At 42.3% G+C, this 15,949-nt stretch overlaps 1 protein-coding gene across 6 annotated transcripts in view; it reads left to right on the top strand.

Annotated features, from left to right (window-relative positions):
• IQSEC1 (IQ motif and Sec7 domain ArfGEF 1) overlaps window positions 1-15,949 on the top strand; it is an 816,093-nt gene that overhangs the window by 528,298 nt on the left and 271,846 nt on the right. For 4 of the 6 annotated variants that reach the window (XM_069736797.1, XM_069736798.1, XM_069736804.1 and 1 more), the window contains one exon: window positions 3,549-3,605. The exons of the other annotated variants lie outside the window; for them this stretch is intronic. In XM_069736797.1, coding sequence (XP_069592898.1) covers window positions 3,549-3,605 — 57 coding nt within the window. The remainder of the gene's footprint in view (window positions 1-3,548; window positions 3,606-15,949) is intronic. 6 annotated transcript variants of the gene reach the window in all.

Raw genomic sequence — 15,949 nt, 5'->3', positions numbered from 1 at the left:
TGAATGCACATGTAGATGGCTTAAGGGGGTTGATCCTTCTGAAAGATTATTTTTAAGGAGCACAGTGAAATTTACATCAGGAAAAATAGTTCTATGTTAACGGCAAGTTATATGTCCTCTTTAATACTTAGTATCATTTTAGTTCAAATTGGCTTGCAACTTGCAATAGCTAGCCGATCTTGGGTCTATGTTAACCCCTTTACGGTCACATAAGAAATTATTTTATATAGGGTATTTCTTTATATTGGAAATGGTAAGTTAGTCATTTGGGTTTCTTATGTTTTGTTTTTTTTAATTTCAAAGCTTAATAATTCTTGATAATCTAAAATTTGGATGTAGAGTTTACTGTATAGTTTACTTTATAAGACAATACTAGATACTAGTATATGCTAGAATTATAAATTTGTCACAGAAAGGCTGGCAAAAATGGGTGATTACTTTTAAGCGATAGTCTTTTTGGGAGCTGTTATTGTTTATTTTTGGCAAGCTAGTCAAGGATGTGTGATTTTAGTTTGTGTGAGGCCGTATTCACGATATGATTGGAGAAAGAGTTGCATATGTTGCCTAGAGCAGATAGGCATAATTTTGTATGGCCGTTAGGCGGCTCAGAGAGCCTTTCATTACTATCTTTAAATTGACAGTAATCAGTGGACCTTCCCAAGTGGCCCAAAGTACATAGCTCATCTCCTGTGACTTCTGGGCCCCCTGAAATGGTCTTTATAAATTATCATTGGTGGGTCTGTAGTTTAGTGGCCAAAAGGTGCTCTCTTTCGCAGGCTGAAGAGCTTGTCCTGTAGCATGCTGAGCAGTTGCATGCAGAAAACTGACCTATATTTGCCTATACATGCCTGATGAAGAGCCAAGAGGGCAAACTTGTAGCTTCTGTATGGCAATAAAGGTCTATAGACATGTTTTGCCTGTATACTGCAAGTTTTCCTTGATGAACATCATAAGCATAGGTCAAAAAAGTAATGTGAATAGATCTTACTTTGGATTTTTTTCATATAAAGGGGTTATCCAGGGCTAAATAATTTTTCTAGTATGAGCCAAAATATTACCTTCCTGTTCTATCTGTCAAAGGCTCAGAATTTTCACTGGCTGCTCCTGGTGGTGATTCTGCTTCTCCATGTCAACAGAGCAGCTCTTCTTCTTCTGGGCTGTTCTGTTGACGGGGCGTGACTGTCGACATCATGGTGATTGACAGCCAACTTACTGCAGTTATGCAATGGGGAGCTGGCTATTGATCATCATGATGTTGACAGTCTTACCCTTTCACCAGAAGCCCCTGCTGTGTTGAAGTGATGTCAGTAGAACGCCAACAGGAACGGTCAGCAACTGCTCTGTGCCAGTATAGATCGGCGCTGGGCAGAAACAGGTTAGTTCTGAGGCCTACAGTAAAAAAAAAATAATATAGCCCTGGAAAAACCCTTTAAATGCATGTAACTTGGGTTAAAAGTAATTTTTACAGTTGGGTTTCATTAAAAGGCAAACAGTGTAACATTTTTACTGAGACACAAATGCAAATATGATTTTTAGTCCATAAAGCATGCTCCTAAGTAAAAAAAAAAAAAGTGGACAACCCCTCTAACTAGTGCATGTAACGTGCCCAAACCCCAACATTTAGATAAGGGTTCCAAACAACATACATCCATTTATGAATGCTGGCAAAAGCCTCTCTCATTTGCTTCTTTTTCATTCCATAACATATACTGGTCTTTAGTGGTGCAGAGGTCTCTTTTCTTCTAATACATCACCAGTCCTGCATGATTAGCTACAATACCTACAGTTATGGCTACGACCACTGATTGCCCCCTCAAGCCAAGAGTTGTCAGCCCCCTGCTTTCTGCCGATACATCACCAGTGACCCAGGGCTAAGCTCTGTAGTATGGAGGTGTTGATGTGACTCAATTTTCAATAATTATATCTCAGAAATGTAAATTTCTATCTTCAGGGTATGTGCACACGTCCGGATTTTTAGCGTTTTTTTTGCGGAATTTCGCTATAAAAACGCTATAATTCCGCATCAAAAGCGCTAAAAATATGCATCCTATCATTTAGAATGCATTCCGGATTTTTTGTTCAGATGGATGCGTTTTTTTTCCGCAAAAAAAACGCATTCCGCAAAAAAAATGGACATGCTCATTCTTTTTGCGGATTTTTTGCGGATTTCTAAGCCAAAATGACTTTCAGGAAAAAAAAAAAAAAAAACGCAAAAATTCTGCAAAAAATCAGCAAAAAATCAGCGCAAAAAACGCACAAAAACCGCGAAAAATCCGCGCGGAAAAAAACGCGAATTTCTGCCAGAATTCTCCGGATTTTGTCAGGAAAAAACCTTACGTGTGCACATACCCTTAGAGAAAAGAGGCGCTATTCATCACTTGCTTTTTTTTAAGTCACTGTTAGTGATGAGCACAAGTCCTCGCTACTCGAGTTTGCCCAGGGTGCTCGGGTATGCACCGAGTATGGCGGGTGCTTGAGTGACATATTCTGATAGACAGCCACAAGACATGCGAGGATTGCCCATGTACCTCAGGCAATCCCTACATGTTTTGTGGCTGTCTAAGTCACGAAACTTGCGTCTACGGGGATTTGAACTTGTCACCTGAGCACCCGCCATACTCGATGCATACCCGAGCACCCTGGGCAAACTCGAGTAACGAGGACTTGTGCTCATCACTAGTCACTATTCTTTTCTTTGTGTTTGTGTATTCGTTGACAATTTATCCTCCAAAATTTTTCAAAACAGCGCAAATGGTTCCTGAATGTTTGAATTTTGCAACCAAAATCAAAAAATGCTCTTTATTTTTGTCTTTTGCCTTTGCTTTGATAAAATGTTGCTAAAAATTTCGGGCACACAAACAAATGGCTGGCGTACATTTGCGTCCAAATTTTGTTACTTTTTAAAAAGTCGCAATCGATGAATCAGTTAAAACCATCTGAAAAGACCAAAGCTTCGCCCACAATGGCGAGCATACAAACAAACAAATACTTATCAAATAACTTTAAAAAAAAATTAGGTGCCAAAGGAAAAAAAAACACGTAAAAGTAGACAAGAAAAAGGCGCGAATTCGATAGTGCAATCTTTACTATGGACACATTTAAAAAATCTACTTTGCAAAGCAATTATGTGGCTGTATTGTTTTGTATCCATGAATATTAATCTACGAATGGCCGCTAAATTATAAATATTAAAAAAATATTTGATTCTGTTCTAAATAATTGCATGCAAATCTTCCTGTCCGGGAATGTTTGTCATAGGACATAGCCTTACCTGTATTTGTGCGCCTGCAGCTTTCATCTTGTTGTCTCGTGTGCAATAACATTTTTTTTTTACGTTAACAAACAATAAGGTGCTAATAGCTAAAAAAGACACAGCGGGGGACGATCTTAATTCCTAACCCCCCGGTGTCGGCTAGAATCATTTACTTCTTTCAATTCTCACTTTTAATATAACATCCGCCATTGAGAACGATCACCTGCGGTATTTATTAATGGGTCGGCGAGTCTTCTAAGCAAGTTCTGATTTCTCTTTCCTTCTCATTATGTAGTTATTACCCACGGACCTCCTTGGAAACCAGGAGCAGTTTATCTACAGAACCACTAAGGTACTGTGAAATGCATTGTGTTCACCGGGCAGATTCCCTCCTATCTGCTCAGCATGAGTCATTCCGAAGTTTGCTCCATCCGTGTAGTTTAATATACCTTGGCTGTTTTATTACTTATCAAGTGCTAACTACTTAAGCCTTTTTACTAGTGATCAGGATGTCAGCATGAACCTTCTTTCGAAAAAGTGGGCTTTCAACATCAATAAGTCGATTCTGGAGTTAGGGGCGGCGAAATTACGCCGCTCCATCCATGTGTTTTGTTCAGATTGCTCGACCAACTTCAGTGTCCATTAATGATAGAGATGTTGAGTTGTTCAGATCACTTTTAGTATCATCTTCAGTGTTTTATATCTTCTTCATAGCCTCCTTTACATGAACAGATTTTTCTGACCGAAACGAGCACCGATTGAGGATATGGCAAGCTGATCGATGCCTTTTGAGCTCCAATTATATGGAGCAATAATCAGCACTGCATGCGACTGGGCAATCATAGGATGTTCACTACTTTTATATACAGTTTCATTTGTGCCAGCTACATTGCTGCAGCCAAATGTCAAATTTAAAGGGAATCTGGCAGCATGTTTTGTAGAGACTGGGGCACTGATTTGTGTCACTTCCTGAGCTGTGTCTTGTTGTGTTAATAAAATCAGTGTTTTATCAGAAGGAGTTTATCCCTACAGGACTAGGTGTCTGGTACCATCTAGTCAACCTGCTCTGTGTAACCCCGCCTCCACCACTAATTGGCAGCTTTCTGCCTATGCACAGTGTACACAGGAAAACCGCCAATCAGTCGTATGGGCGGGGTTATACAGGGCTCAACCTTCAAAACTGAACCAGACAGTCCATTATTTACTTAAATTTAAGAGGGGACTGGTTGCCTTTCTTGAAAAGTATAATGTTGCAGGGTATATAACTAGATTCCTTGATAGGGCGTTGATCCAGGGAACTAGTCTGATTGCCGTATGTGGAGTCGGGAAGGAATTTTTTTCCCCAATATGGAGCTTACTATTTGCCAAATGTTTTTTTTTTTGCCTTCCTCTGGATCAACATGTTAGGGCATGTTAGGTTAGGCTATGGGTTGAACTAGATGGACTTAAAGTCTTCCTTCAACCTTAATAACTATGTTACTATGTAATAAGTGACACATGGCTGGAATCAGGGTCTCTGCCCCATACTTTATGCTACTCTCAGATTACATAGAAAAAATCAGTTTTATTATTATTATTATTATTTATTTATATAGCACCATTGATTCCATGGTGCTGTACATGAGAAGGGGTTACATACAAGTTACAAATATCACATACAGTAAACAAACTAACAATGACGGACTGATACAGAGGGGCGAGGACCCTGCCCTTGCGGGCTTACATTCTACAGGATTATGGGGAAGGAGACAGTAGGTTGAGGGTTGCAGGAGCTCCGGTGTTGGTGAGGCGGTAGCTCCGGTGTTGGTGAGCGGTAGCTCCGGTGTTGGTGAGGCGGTAGCTTCGATAGTGATGAGGCAGCAGCGGTGTCAGTGCAGGCTGTAGGCTTTCCTGAAGAGATGAGTTTTCAGGTTCCGTCTGAAGGATCCGACTGTGGTTGATAGTCGGACGTGTTGGGGCAGAGAGTTCCAGAGGATGGGGGATATTCGGGAGAAGTCTTGGAGGCGATTGGATGAGGAGCGAATAAGTGTGGAGGAGAGAAGGAAGTCTTGGGAGGGCCGGAGGTCAGGTGAGGGAAGATATCGAGAGATTAGTTCAGAGATATATGGAGGAGACAGGTTGTGGATGGCTTTGTAGGTCAGTATTAGCAATTTGAACTGGATACGCTGAGGGAATGGGAGCCAGTGAAGAGATTTGCAGAGGGGGGAAGCGGAGGAGTAGCGAGGAGAGAGATGGATTAGTCGGGCAGCAGAGTTAAGGATGGACTGGAGAGGTGCAAGGGTGTTAGCAGGGAGGCCACAGAAAAGGATGTTGCAGTAGTCAAGGCGGGAAATGATGAGGGCGTGCACAAGCATTTTAGTAGATTGGGGGTTGAGGAAAGGACGGATCCTGGAGATATTTTTGAGCTGGAGGCGACAGGAGGTGGAAAGAGCTTGGATGTGTGGTTTGAAGGACAGGGCAGAGTCGAAGGTTACTCCGAGGCAGCGGACTTCGGGTACAGGGGAAAGCATGATGTCATTGACTGCGATAGATAGGTCAAGTAAGGAAGATTTGTGGGATGGAGGAAAGATGATGAGTTCAGATTTGTCCACATTGAGTTTGAGGAAGCGAGAGGAGAAGAAGGAGGATATGGCTGATAGGCACTCTGGGATTCTGGACAGCAGAGCGGTGACGTCTGGGCCAGAGAGGTAGATCTGAGTGTCGTCAGCATAGAGGTGGTACTGGAATCCATGGGACTTTATGAGTTGTCCCAAGCCAAGTGTATAGATTGAGAAGAGTAGGGGTCCTAGAACAGAGCCTTGGGGGACTCCAACAGAGAGAGGGTGGGATGAGGAGGTAGTATGGGAGTGGGAGATGCTGAATGTGCGGTTGGAAAGGTACGAGGCGATCCAGGATAGGGCGAGGTCTTTGACAGATTCCCTTTAATGTCCACATAAAGATTAGATCAAATGACAATTGATCAGCTGAATATTTACACAGATCATTGGTCGGGAACGAATCGTCATCTGAGCTGTAAAATGCTTTCAAAGGAGTTGTCCAGTGAAATAATTTGTCACCTATCCCCAAAATGGGTTATAACTTGTTGATCGTTGGTGGTCAATGGGCAGAAAAGGGAATTTTTATTCCTGTTACAAAATGGATCAGCAGGTGGAAGTCAAACATATTGCAAGGCTCATTAAAGAGTCGATATTGACTGCTTCCAATAGGTGGCACTAGAGTTCTAGTCCTCTTCCTCTCTGCATAAATAGGATTAAAATTCTCAGTTCTGTTGAACAGTGCGGGTCATAGCGGTCTGACTCACCCAAGACCAGTAAGTTATCACCTATCCTGTGGATAGATAACTTGTTTCCACTGGACAACCCCTTTAAGTCCTACATCTGCACAGTACCTGGTGAGAGAAGACAAGGTGGGGTTGGGGAGTTCATCAAACATCTGCTGGAGTAGAATGCACTCAATTTATTAAGAATATCATGTCTCTTCATTTAACTTAGTGCATCTTTCAGGCTTAATATGACTTTCTGGAGTAAACTACAGTGAATCTGTCATGTTAAGACAAAAGTTTCAGAAAAGGGGCACAAAATGTTTGTACAACTTTGTGTTGCACAAAAAAAACAGACTTTTATATGTCAATTTTCTGGCATAGGGTGTATAGTGAATTCTTCCCCATATTTTGTGATGCAATTTGTAATTTCCGTTAGCTCCTCCAATGCATGTGATGGAATGCGCTGTCTTCTTTTGCAACCAAAAAAAATGCATTTTGCAGTACCACATGTAAGCATAATAATTGCATTTGCTATCATTTTAATTTTTTTTTATTTAAATGAAGATTTAACCCCTTCACTACATGCAACACGTGTATGGCTCGGGCTCACAGGGTGAACTCTCCCCATACTTAGCAGGTAAAGGCTGTGTGTCATAGCCAGGACCTGCCTCTAACAATCGTGTTAGTTTGTTGTTGTTGTTTTTTTTAATCTGATTCCAGAGATATTATATAGATATTATATTATTAGTACTATTTTGAATGGTCTTTTCTAAAGGGGCGTGGCTCACAGGTTACCCGTAAGACATGCCCCCGAGGATCCTGTGAGCCACGCCTCTTTTGTTAAAGACTATAAACAACTGGCGCCAAATAAAAATCACCGTTTTCTCAGGAACTTTATGACATATAAGACAAAAAAAATGGAATAATCAATGGAATAAAATAAGAGTAAAAACTGGCCACTTTTGACCTAGTAACAAGTCTTCTTTAAATGTCAGAGACTACAGGACAATGATTGTTATTTCTCCCCAGCACGGTTAACACGTGCATCGTTTGGTTCTAGGGCAGACCCAGTTATGAGGAGTCGGCACCAGAGGATCTATTTTGCATAAGGCTCATACATTGACACAAGACGTTCCGCTCACACAGGCGGTTACACCGCGTTATGTCATATGTTATGTATTATGGGATGAAAAGGGTCTGCCTTAATTAAGCGAAAGTGTTCACACGTGACCGCACTATACATGACAAGCCGGCTCTCAGCTAATGTCATCTACAATGTTTTACATAATTTAGGCTGCCGGATTCATAGTGCACAGAAATGTAATTTGCTTCATCTTCAAGTCTGGGAATGCATGATAAACCGTGTGTCCCCTTTCTTCATGCCTCGATGATTATTGCTTTCATTTCCTGTAGCGTCTGGACACTTTTATTAGATCTCGCTTCATCATTTGCAGTTTTAAGAATGTAGCAGCATTTCTCACATTTTACGGTTCTATCGGCGTTCAATCCTTCTTAAATATTAAGCGTTAGCATTTAACTGTATTGTCAATGGAAAAAATCCAATTATATGGACTCAATTATCTGTGCAATTAAAGGGATGCAAGGGGTGATGAGGATATCACATCACGTAATGATCCTGGGGAATGTCGTGGATGTAGGGGCCACAGTTCTGCTTTCCCCCAGCACAGGAGCCTTCATGGATACTGGCAGGACCATGGACCCAATCATTGGACCAAGCGGTAGTTTTCATAGTTATCTGACAGCGCTAATGTACAGAGAAAAAACTGTAAAGGGGATGCAAGGCTGTGGCCTTTCTTTCAGGGTATTGGTGGGGCTCCTTTGGGTTGGACCCCAACGATCATTAAAAAAAACAAAAAACACTGTAATTTGAAAAAACGTTCTAATTTTTTGATATTTTAGAAATGCCGCTGTTTCCCTGAATCCAACGTTGTTTTTCTTTTGTTCCTGCTCCTCTCCATTCCTGAGATATGGCTTCCCCTTTTCCTATCTAAAAATTTGGTCATAAAGACACAGAGACAGATTTCATGACCACGCCCACTTGTTTAAAAGACGGTGAAGAGGATGCCTTATCTCAAGCATGGAAAGGCTCAGGAGCAAAGCGGGCATGGTCATCAAGAAAACGCCCACAGAGAAGAGTTTATGACCACGCCCACTTGTATAAAAGACTATATTTATATATAGAGAAGAGGATGCCTTATTTCAAGCATGGAAAGGCTCAGGAGCAAAGTGGGCATGGTCATCAAGAAGACGCCCACAGAGAAGAGTTTAGGACAACACCAATTGGACATAAGACCAGTTTTACTTACAGGGAAGAGGAGGTTTTAGCTCTGAAATGGAGAGGTGCAAGAACAAACAAAGAAGAACAATGGATTCAGGAGAACAGCTGCATTTGCAACAGGTGAAAAATTATATATATGATTAGGATATGTTATAAGTTGTGATAAATCTGTAATTTTTTTCCCTGTTATGAATGCGGATGTTCTCCTGAATTCAGCATTGTTTTTCTTTTGTTCCTGCTTTTCTCCATTCCTGAGATATGGCCTCCTCTTCCCGATAAGTAAATCTAGTCTTTTGAGCTAAGTAGGTGAGGTCCCCAATTGTTCTCTATGGAAGTCTTCTTGTGAGCCACGCCCAGTTATCTAAAAGTACTAGATTTATTTGTAGGAAATAGGGAGCCATATCTCAGGATCAGTGGGGTACAGGAACAAACAGCTGGGGGGCTGGTATTCTCACACTGGGAAGGGGCCATGGATATTGGCCCTCCCCAACCTAAAAATAGCAGACAGTATCTGCCCCGGAAAAACCAAATCTATTAGATGCACCCATTCTGGCACTTTGCTAAGCTCTCCCACTTGCCCTGATGTAGTGGCAAGTGGGGTAATAGGTTTGGGGTTGATGTCGGCTGTTTTATGGTAGCTGACATCAAGCCCAGGGGCTAGTAATGGAGAGGCATCTATATGACACCCCCATTACTAACCCTATAGTTAGATTGTAAAAAAAAAGTCAGAATAATTTCCATTAATTGAAATAAAGACACAGACAGCTTTATTTGAAATGAAAATAAAAAGCAAAGTTATACTAACCTTTATGTATAATCCAATGCAGCCCATGTACCCTGTAAATACAAAAATAATTAAGAAAGTCTAAAAAATGCAATTTAGGGCACAGTTAAAACTGTGGGTATTGGGGACTTTTCAAATTGTCCTGGGTAGTGCATTCCAAAGAATTGGAGCAGCACATAAGAATTTGTGGGAATGGGAGTGAAGGGTTCGGATGTCAACTTTAGGTCATTAGGAGAATGGAGGGCATGGGTAGGGTGGTAGACTGAGACGAGGTAGGAGATGTAGGCTGGTGCTGAAGCGTGAAGCACTTTGTGGGTAAAAGTGATGAGCTTATATTGAACTCTATATTGGATGGGCAACCAGTTTAACGACTGGTACAGGGTAGAAGCATCGGTGTAGATGTTGGCGAGGAATATGATCCTGGCTGCTACATTCAGGACGGATTGGGAAAGTTTAGTAAGAGGTAGAGCAATTAGTAGAGCGTTGCAATAGTCGAGATAAGAATAAATAAGAGCAATGGTAATAGTTTTTGCAGAGTCAAAGGTAAGAGAAGGTTGAATTCTAGAAATATTTTTGAGGTGTAAATGACATGAGCGGGTGAATGATCAAATGTGGGGAGTGAAGGAAAGATCTGAATCGAGTATGACCCCAAGACAGCAGGTATGTTGCTGGTGAGTGATGGTAGAACCATTCACGGAAATGGCAATATCGGGCATAGGTAGGTTAGTGGAGGGATGCCTATGTCCGTCACACGTCACACCACACCCCCTCCATGATCATTGGACAGCTTCCACACATCCTCAACTGTTGATTGGCTCATAGCACTTCATATACTTGATGTATCGGGACTTTTATGATCAGATTTGTTCTTATTTATTTTCTCCAAATGAGTAATGGTAAAACCACATATGGAGATGGCAATATCTGGCATAGGTAAATTTGTGGAGGGAGAAAACACTTCAGTTTTTGACAGATTCAGTTTCTAATCGAGGGAGGACATGATGTTATAGACAGCAGTAAGACAATCAATGGTGTTTTGTAGTAATGCAGGGATGATGTCAGGAGACGATGTGTATAATTGGGTGTCATCGGCATAGCGATGGAACTGGAAACCAAATCTACTGATTGTTTATCCAATAGGGGCAGTATACAAGGAGAAGAGGAGACCTACGACTGATCCTTGAGAAACCCCTACTGTAAGGGGAAAATGAGAGGAAGAGGAGCCAGGAAAAGATATAGTGAAGGAGTAGAGAGATAGGAGGAGAACCGGGAGAGAACGGTGTCCTTGAAGCCTATAGAGCGTAGCTTAGGGTGGAGGATGGACAGATAGACAGATAAATAGATGAATGGATAGATAGACAGATAAATGGATGAATGGATAGACAGATAGATGGATGGATTGATGGCTAGACAGATGGATGGATAGGTGAATGGATGGATGGATAGATAGAAGGATGGATGGATGGATGGATTGATGGATAGACAGATGGATGGATAGGTGAATGGATGGATGGATAGATAGAAGGATGGATGGACAGCTGGATGGATGGATAGACAGATGATAGATAGGTGGATGGATGGATAGACTGAAGAATGTATAGATGGATGGATAGACTGAAAGATGGATGGATGGATGGATGGATGGCTGAATGGATAGATAGACAGATGGATGGATAGGTGGATGGCTATACTGCTGGATGGATGGATAGACATCGTGATAGATGGATGGCTGGATAGATGGATGGCTGGATAGATGGATGGGTGGATGGATAGATGGATGGGTGAATGGATGGATGGATGGATAGACAGCTGGATAGACAGATGGATGGATGGATGGATAAATAGATAGCTGGATGGATGGAAGATATCATTGCCGCTTCTCCATCTTTCTCCCCAGAAATGACATCCCCATTTTGATAGATTGGGAGGAGAATAGAAAATATATTTTTGATGATTAGCGCTATCAGGTTTCTGATTCGGTTTTCACCATGCTGCTGTCGCATTTACATTTCCTTGGGTTATGCAGTTCTGCGCGATCCTCGTATCGTTACATTTCGCAGTCTGCCATGCATCGTAATCATCTCATTTACAATCAGGAGAGAAATTCATGAAGAATTAGCCAGAGACGGCTTGTGTGGCCCCTCGGTGAAATTTGCATGTGTCGTATGTGCGCTCCTGTGAGAGGAATCAACCTGCTTTATGTGCTATTAAATTGTGCTGCCAGAGTAAATCATTTACATTGCAAATAACATCAGAAATAAAGGGAAGACTCGGCGGCTATAAATCAGTAGGAATGGCTTAAATGCTGATTATTATTCCGTTGCATCACACACCAGAATTTTGCTTGAACTATTGCAAAATCTCTGTCCTACTCGAGAGCAAATATTAAAAACACATACACTACAGAGCCTATGTGGCAGAATGACTGAGGAGAGTCAAATTTGCAATCTTGTGGAACTGATGATAATATCATGATGTGGCGTCCATAAGAAGCCTGATCTATAAGATACAACTGCATTTGGCGCACATACCAGTCTGACATGTCAGCATTCTGCCAGCACTATAGGTGCTAAACATTTCCTTCCATCACTTCCCAGCATGCTCCTTGCCTGCCCTCAACAGAAAGCTTGTCTCTCCATACTGACTGTATGGAGCTTCACAGACACGTGAGAAAAAGCTGAGAAATAAAGCTTCGCCCCTGTAATCCGTGTCTGTGCCTCTGCTGCTAGAGATGGATTATACCTGACCGCAGGCAGGAGACACCAAGGCACATAACAAGGAGACACTTAGTGGCCGACACTTTAGAGTGATTTTTTGGGGGGAGGGGTGGGGAGGACAACATAACTTTTAAATAAAGTAAAGGTACCGTCACACTATACGATTTACCTACGATCACGACCAGCGATATGACCTGGCCGTGATCGTAGGTAAATCGTAGTGTGGTCGCTGGGGAGCTGTCACACAGACAGCTCTCCAGCGACCAACGATGCCGAGGTCCCTGGGTAACCAGGGTAAACATCGGGTAACTAAGCGCAGGACCGCGCTTAGTTACCCGATGTTTACCCTGGTTACAAGTGTAAAACTAAAAAAAAACAAACAGCACATACTTACATCTGGTGTCCGTCACGTCCCTTGCAGTCTGCTTCCCGCACTGTGACTGCCGGCCGTAAAGTGAAAGTGAAAGCACAGCCGCTGTGCTCTGCTTTCACTTTACGGCCGGCAGTCACAGTGCTGGAAGCAGACGGCAAGGGACCTGACGGACACCAGAATGTAAGTATGTGCTGTTTTTTTTTTTTTAGTTTAACGCTTGTAACCAGGGTAAATATCGGGTAACTAAGCGCGGTCCTGCGCTTAGTTACCCGATGTTTACCCTGGTTACAAGCGAACGCATCGCTGGATCGCATCGCTAGATCGCTAGATCGGTGTCACACACACCGATCTAGCGATGACAGCGGGAGATCCAGCGATGAAAGAAAGTTCTAAACGATCTGCTACGACGTACGATTCTCAGCAGGATCCCTGATTGCTGCTGCGTGTCAGACACAGCGATATCGTAACGATATCGCTGGAACGTCACGAATCGTACCGTCGTAGCGATCGAAATGTTATAGTGTGACGGTACCCTTAGTTGCATATTCCTATTGAGCAGGTTATCTAACAATTAAAGGGGTTAATGAAAAGTCTGCAGTCAATAATCTGCAGATTTATGCATCCCCCCCCCCCAGAGCACGCCCTGTACACTGCGAGGATTGGCCGGTTTCTGAGCTGGAAATATTGGTGATGTACAGTTAGGGCCAGAAATATTTGGACAGTGACACAATTTTCGCGAGTTGGGCTCTGCATGCCACCACATTGGATTTGAAATGAAACCTCTACAACAGAATTCAAGTGCAGATTGTAACGTTTAATTTGAAGGGTTGAACAAAAATATCTGATAGAAAATGTAGGAATTGTACACATTTCTTTACAAACACTCCACATTTTAGGAGGTCAAAAGTAATTGGACAAATAAACATAACCCAAACAAAATATTTTTATTTTCAATATTTTGTTGCAAATCCTTTGGAGGCAATCACTGCCTTAAGTCTGGAACCCATGGACATCACCAAACGCTGGGTTTCCTCCTTCTTAATGCTTTGCCAGGCCTTTACAGCCGCAGCCTTCAGGTCTTGCTTGTTTGTGGGTCTTTCCGTCTTAAGTCTGGATTTGAGCAAGTGAAATGCATGCTCAATTGGGTTTAGATCTGGAGATTGACTTGGCCATTGCAGAATGTTCCACTTTTTGGCACTCATGAACTCCTGGGTAGCTTTGGCTGTATGCTTGGGGTCATTGTCCATCTGTACTATGAAGCGCCGTCCAATCAACTTTGCAGCATTTGGCTGAATCTGGGCTGAAAGTATATCCCGGTACACTTCAGAATTCATCCGGCTACTCTTGTCTGCTCTTATGTCATCAATAAACACAAGTGACCCAGTGCCATTGAAAGCCATGCATGCCCATGCCATCACGTTGCCTCCACCATGTTTTACAGAGGATGTGGTGTGCCTTGGATCATGTGCCGTTCCCTTTCTTCTCCAAACTTTTTTCTTCCCATCATTCTGGTACAGGTTGATCTTTGTCTCATCTGTCCATAGAATACTTTTCCAGAACTGAGCTGGCTTCTTGAGGTGTTTTTCTGCTAATTTAACTCTGGCCTGTCTATTTTTGGTATTGATGAATGGTTTGCATCTAGATGTGAACCCTTTGTATTTACTGTCATGGAGTCTTCTCTTTACTGTTGACTTAGAGACAGATACACCTACTTCACTGAGAGTGTTCTGGACTTCAGTTGATGTTGTGAACGGGTTCTTCTTCACCAAATTAAGTATGCGGCGATCATCCACCACTGTTGTCATCCGTGGACGCCCAGGCCTTTTTGAGTTCCCAAGCTCACCAGTCAATTCCTTTTTTCTCAGAATGTACCCAACTGTTGATTTTGCTACTCCAAGCATGTCTGCTATCTCTCTGATGGATTTTTACTTTTTTTTCAGCCTCAGGATGTTCTGCTTCACCTCAATTGAGAGTTCCTTTGACCGCATGTTGTCTGCTCACAGCAACAGCTTCCAAATGCAAAACCACACACCTGGAATCCACCCCTGACCTTTTAACTACTTCATTGATTACAGGTTAACGAGGGAGACGCCTTCAGAGTTAATTGCAGTCCTTAGAGTCCATTGTCCAATTACTTTTGGTCCCTTGAAAAAGAGGACGCTATGCATTACAGAGCTATGATTCCTAAACCCTTTCTCCGATTTGGATGTGGAAACTATCATATTGCAGCTGGGAGTGTGCACTTTCAGCCCATATTACATATATAATTTTATTTCTGAACATGTTTTTGTAAACAGCTAAAATAACAAAACTTGTGTCACTGTCCAAATATTTCTGGCCCTAACTGTATGTGATATGCATACTCCGGGGCTGGGGCTGTCCAGTGGGTGTGGCCATCTAGTGTGACCTTGTTCAATATGCTTGTATGGAGCAAGGCCGCACCCACTAGACAGCTTCTGTCTAGCATACATCACCGCCTGGCTCACACACCGGCGGAATCCTAGCGGTGCATAGTGCTTGCTCTGGGGGATTCAAAAGTCTACAGTCACAGAAAGTGACACTCAGAAGGACTGCAGACTTTTCATTTTAGACCAGACAACCCCTTTAAGATACCATCTGCATGTCTCTCTCTCTCACACAACGGATCCGTCGCATGACGGACGCAACGTGTGGCCATCCGTCGCGATCCATCGCTAATACAAGTCTATGGGCAAAAAACGCATCCTGCGAGCACATTTGCAGGATCCGTTTTTTGCCCAAAACGACGGATTGCGACAGATTGCCAAATCACGGAAGTGTGAAAGAGGCCTAGTAGCAGGGTCGATGCAGTGATTCCAGCATTTCATTTTTTATTTTATTGGTTGCTACTGGTGTGACTGATGTTCTAAAGAAATTTAAAAACAATACATTTTGTTAATTTTTTATTGTCTTTGTCATTGGTATCTCAATTATAGATACTTTGTAGCAACTTTGTCTAGATTTTTGCATGTCTTGCTTTTTATATCATGGTATTTTTTGCCTCTGTACCGAAGCTTAAGTCGTTCTTTCACCAGATTTCACAATACAAACTACATGTGATAAGAAATAGATCTCAGTCCTGATGAAGCGGGTGTACTTACTTTGAAAATTAAAGGTAGAATGGCTGCATAATGCTTTTTTTTCAACCCCCTTCTCCTGATCTTAGCTAGACCCATAATATGTTACTTTAAATATCTGATGAGTCAAGTTGGTATGCATCAATTCGCAGGACCCAGTCCAGCG

This window comes from Ranitomeya imitator, chromosome 8 (genome assembly GCF_032444005.1).
Source record: "Ranitomeya imitator isolate aRanImi1 chromosome 8, aRanImi1.pri, whole genome shotgun sequence".
Classification (NCBI taxonomy): domain Eukaryota; kingdom Metazoa; phylum Chordata; class Amphibia; order Anura; family Dendrobatidae; genus Ranitomeya; species Ranitomeya imitator.
This window is presented reverse-complemented; position numbering and strand designations above follow the sequence as displayed.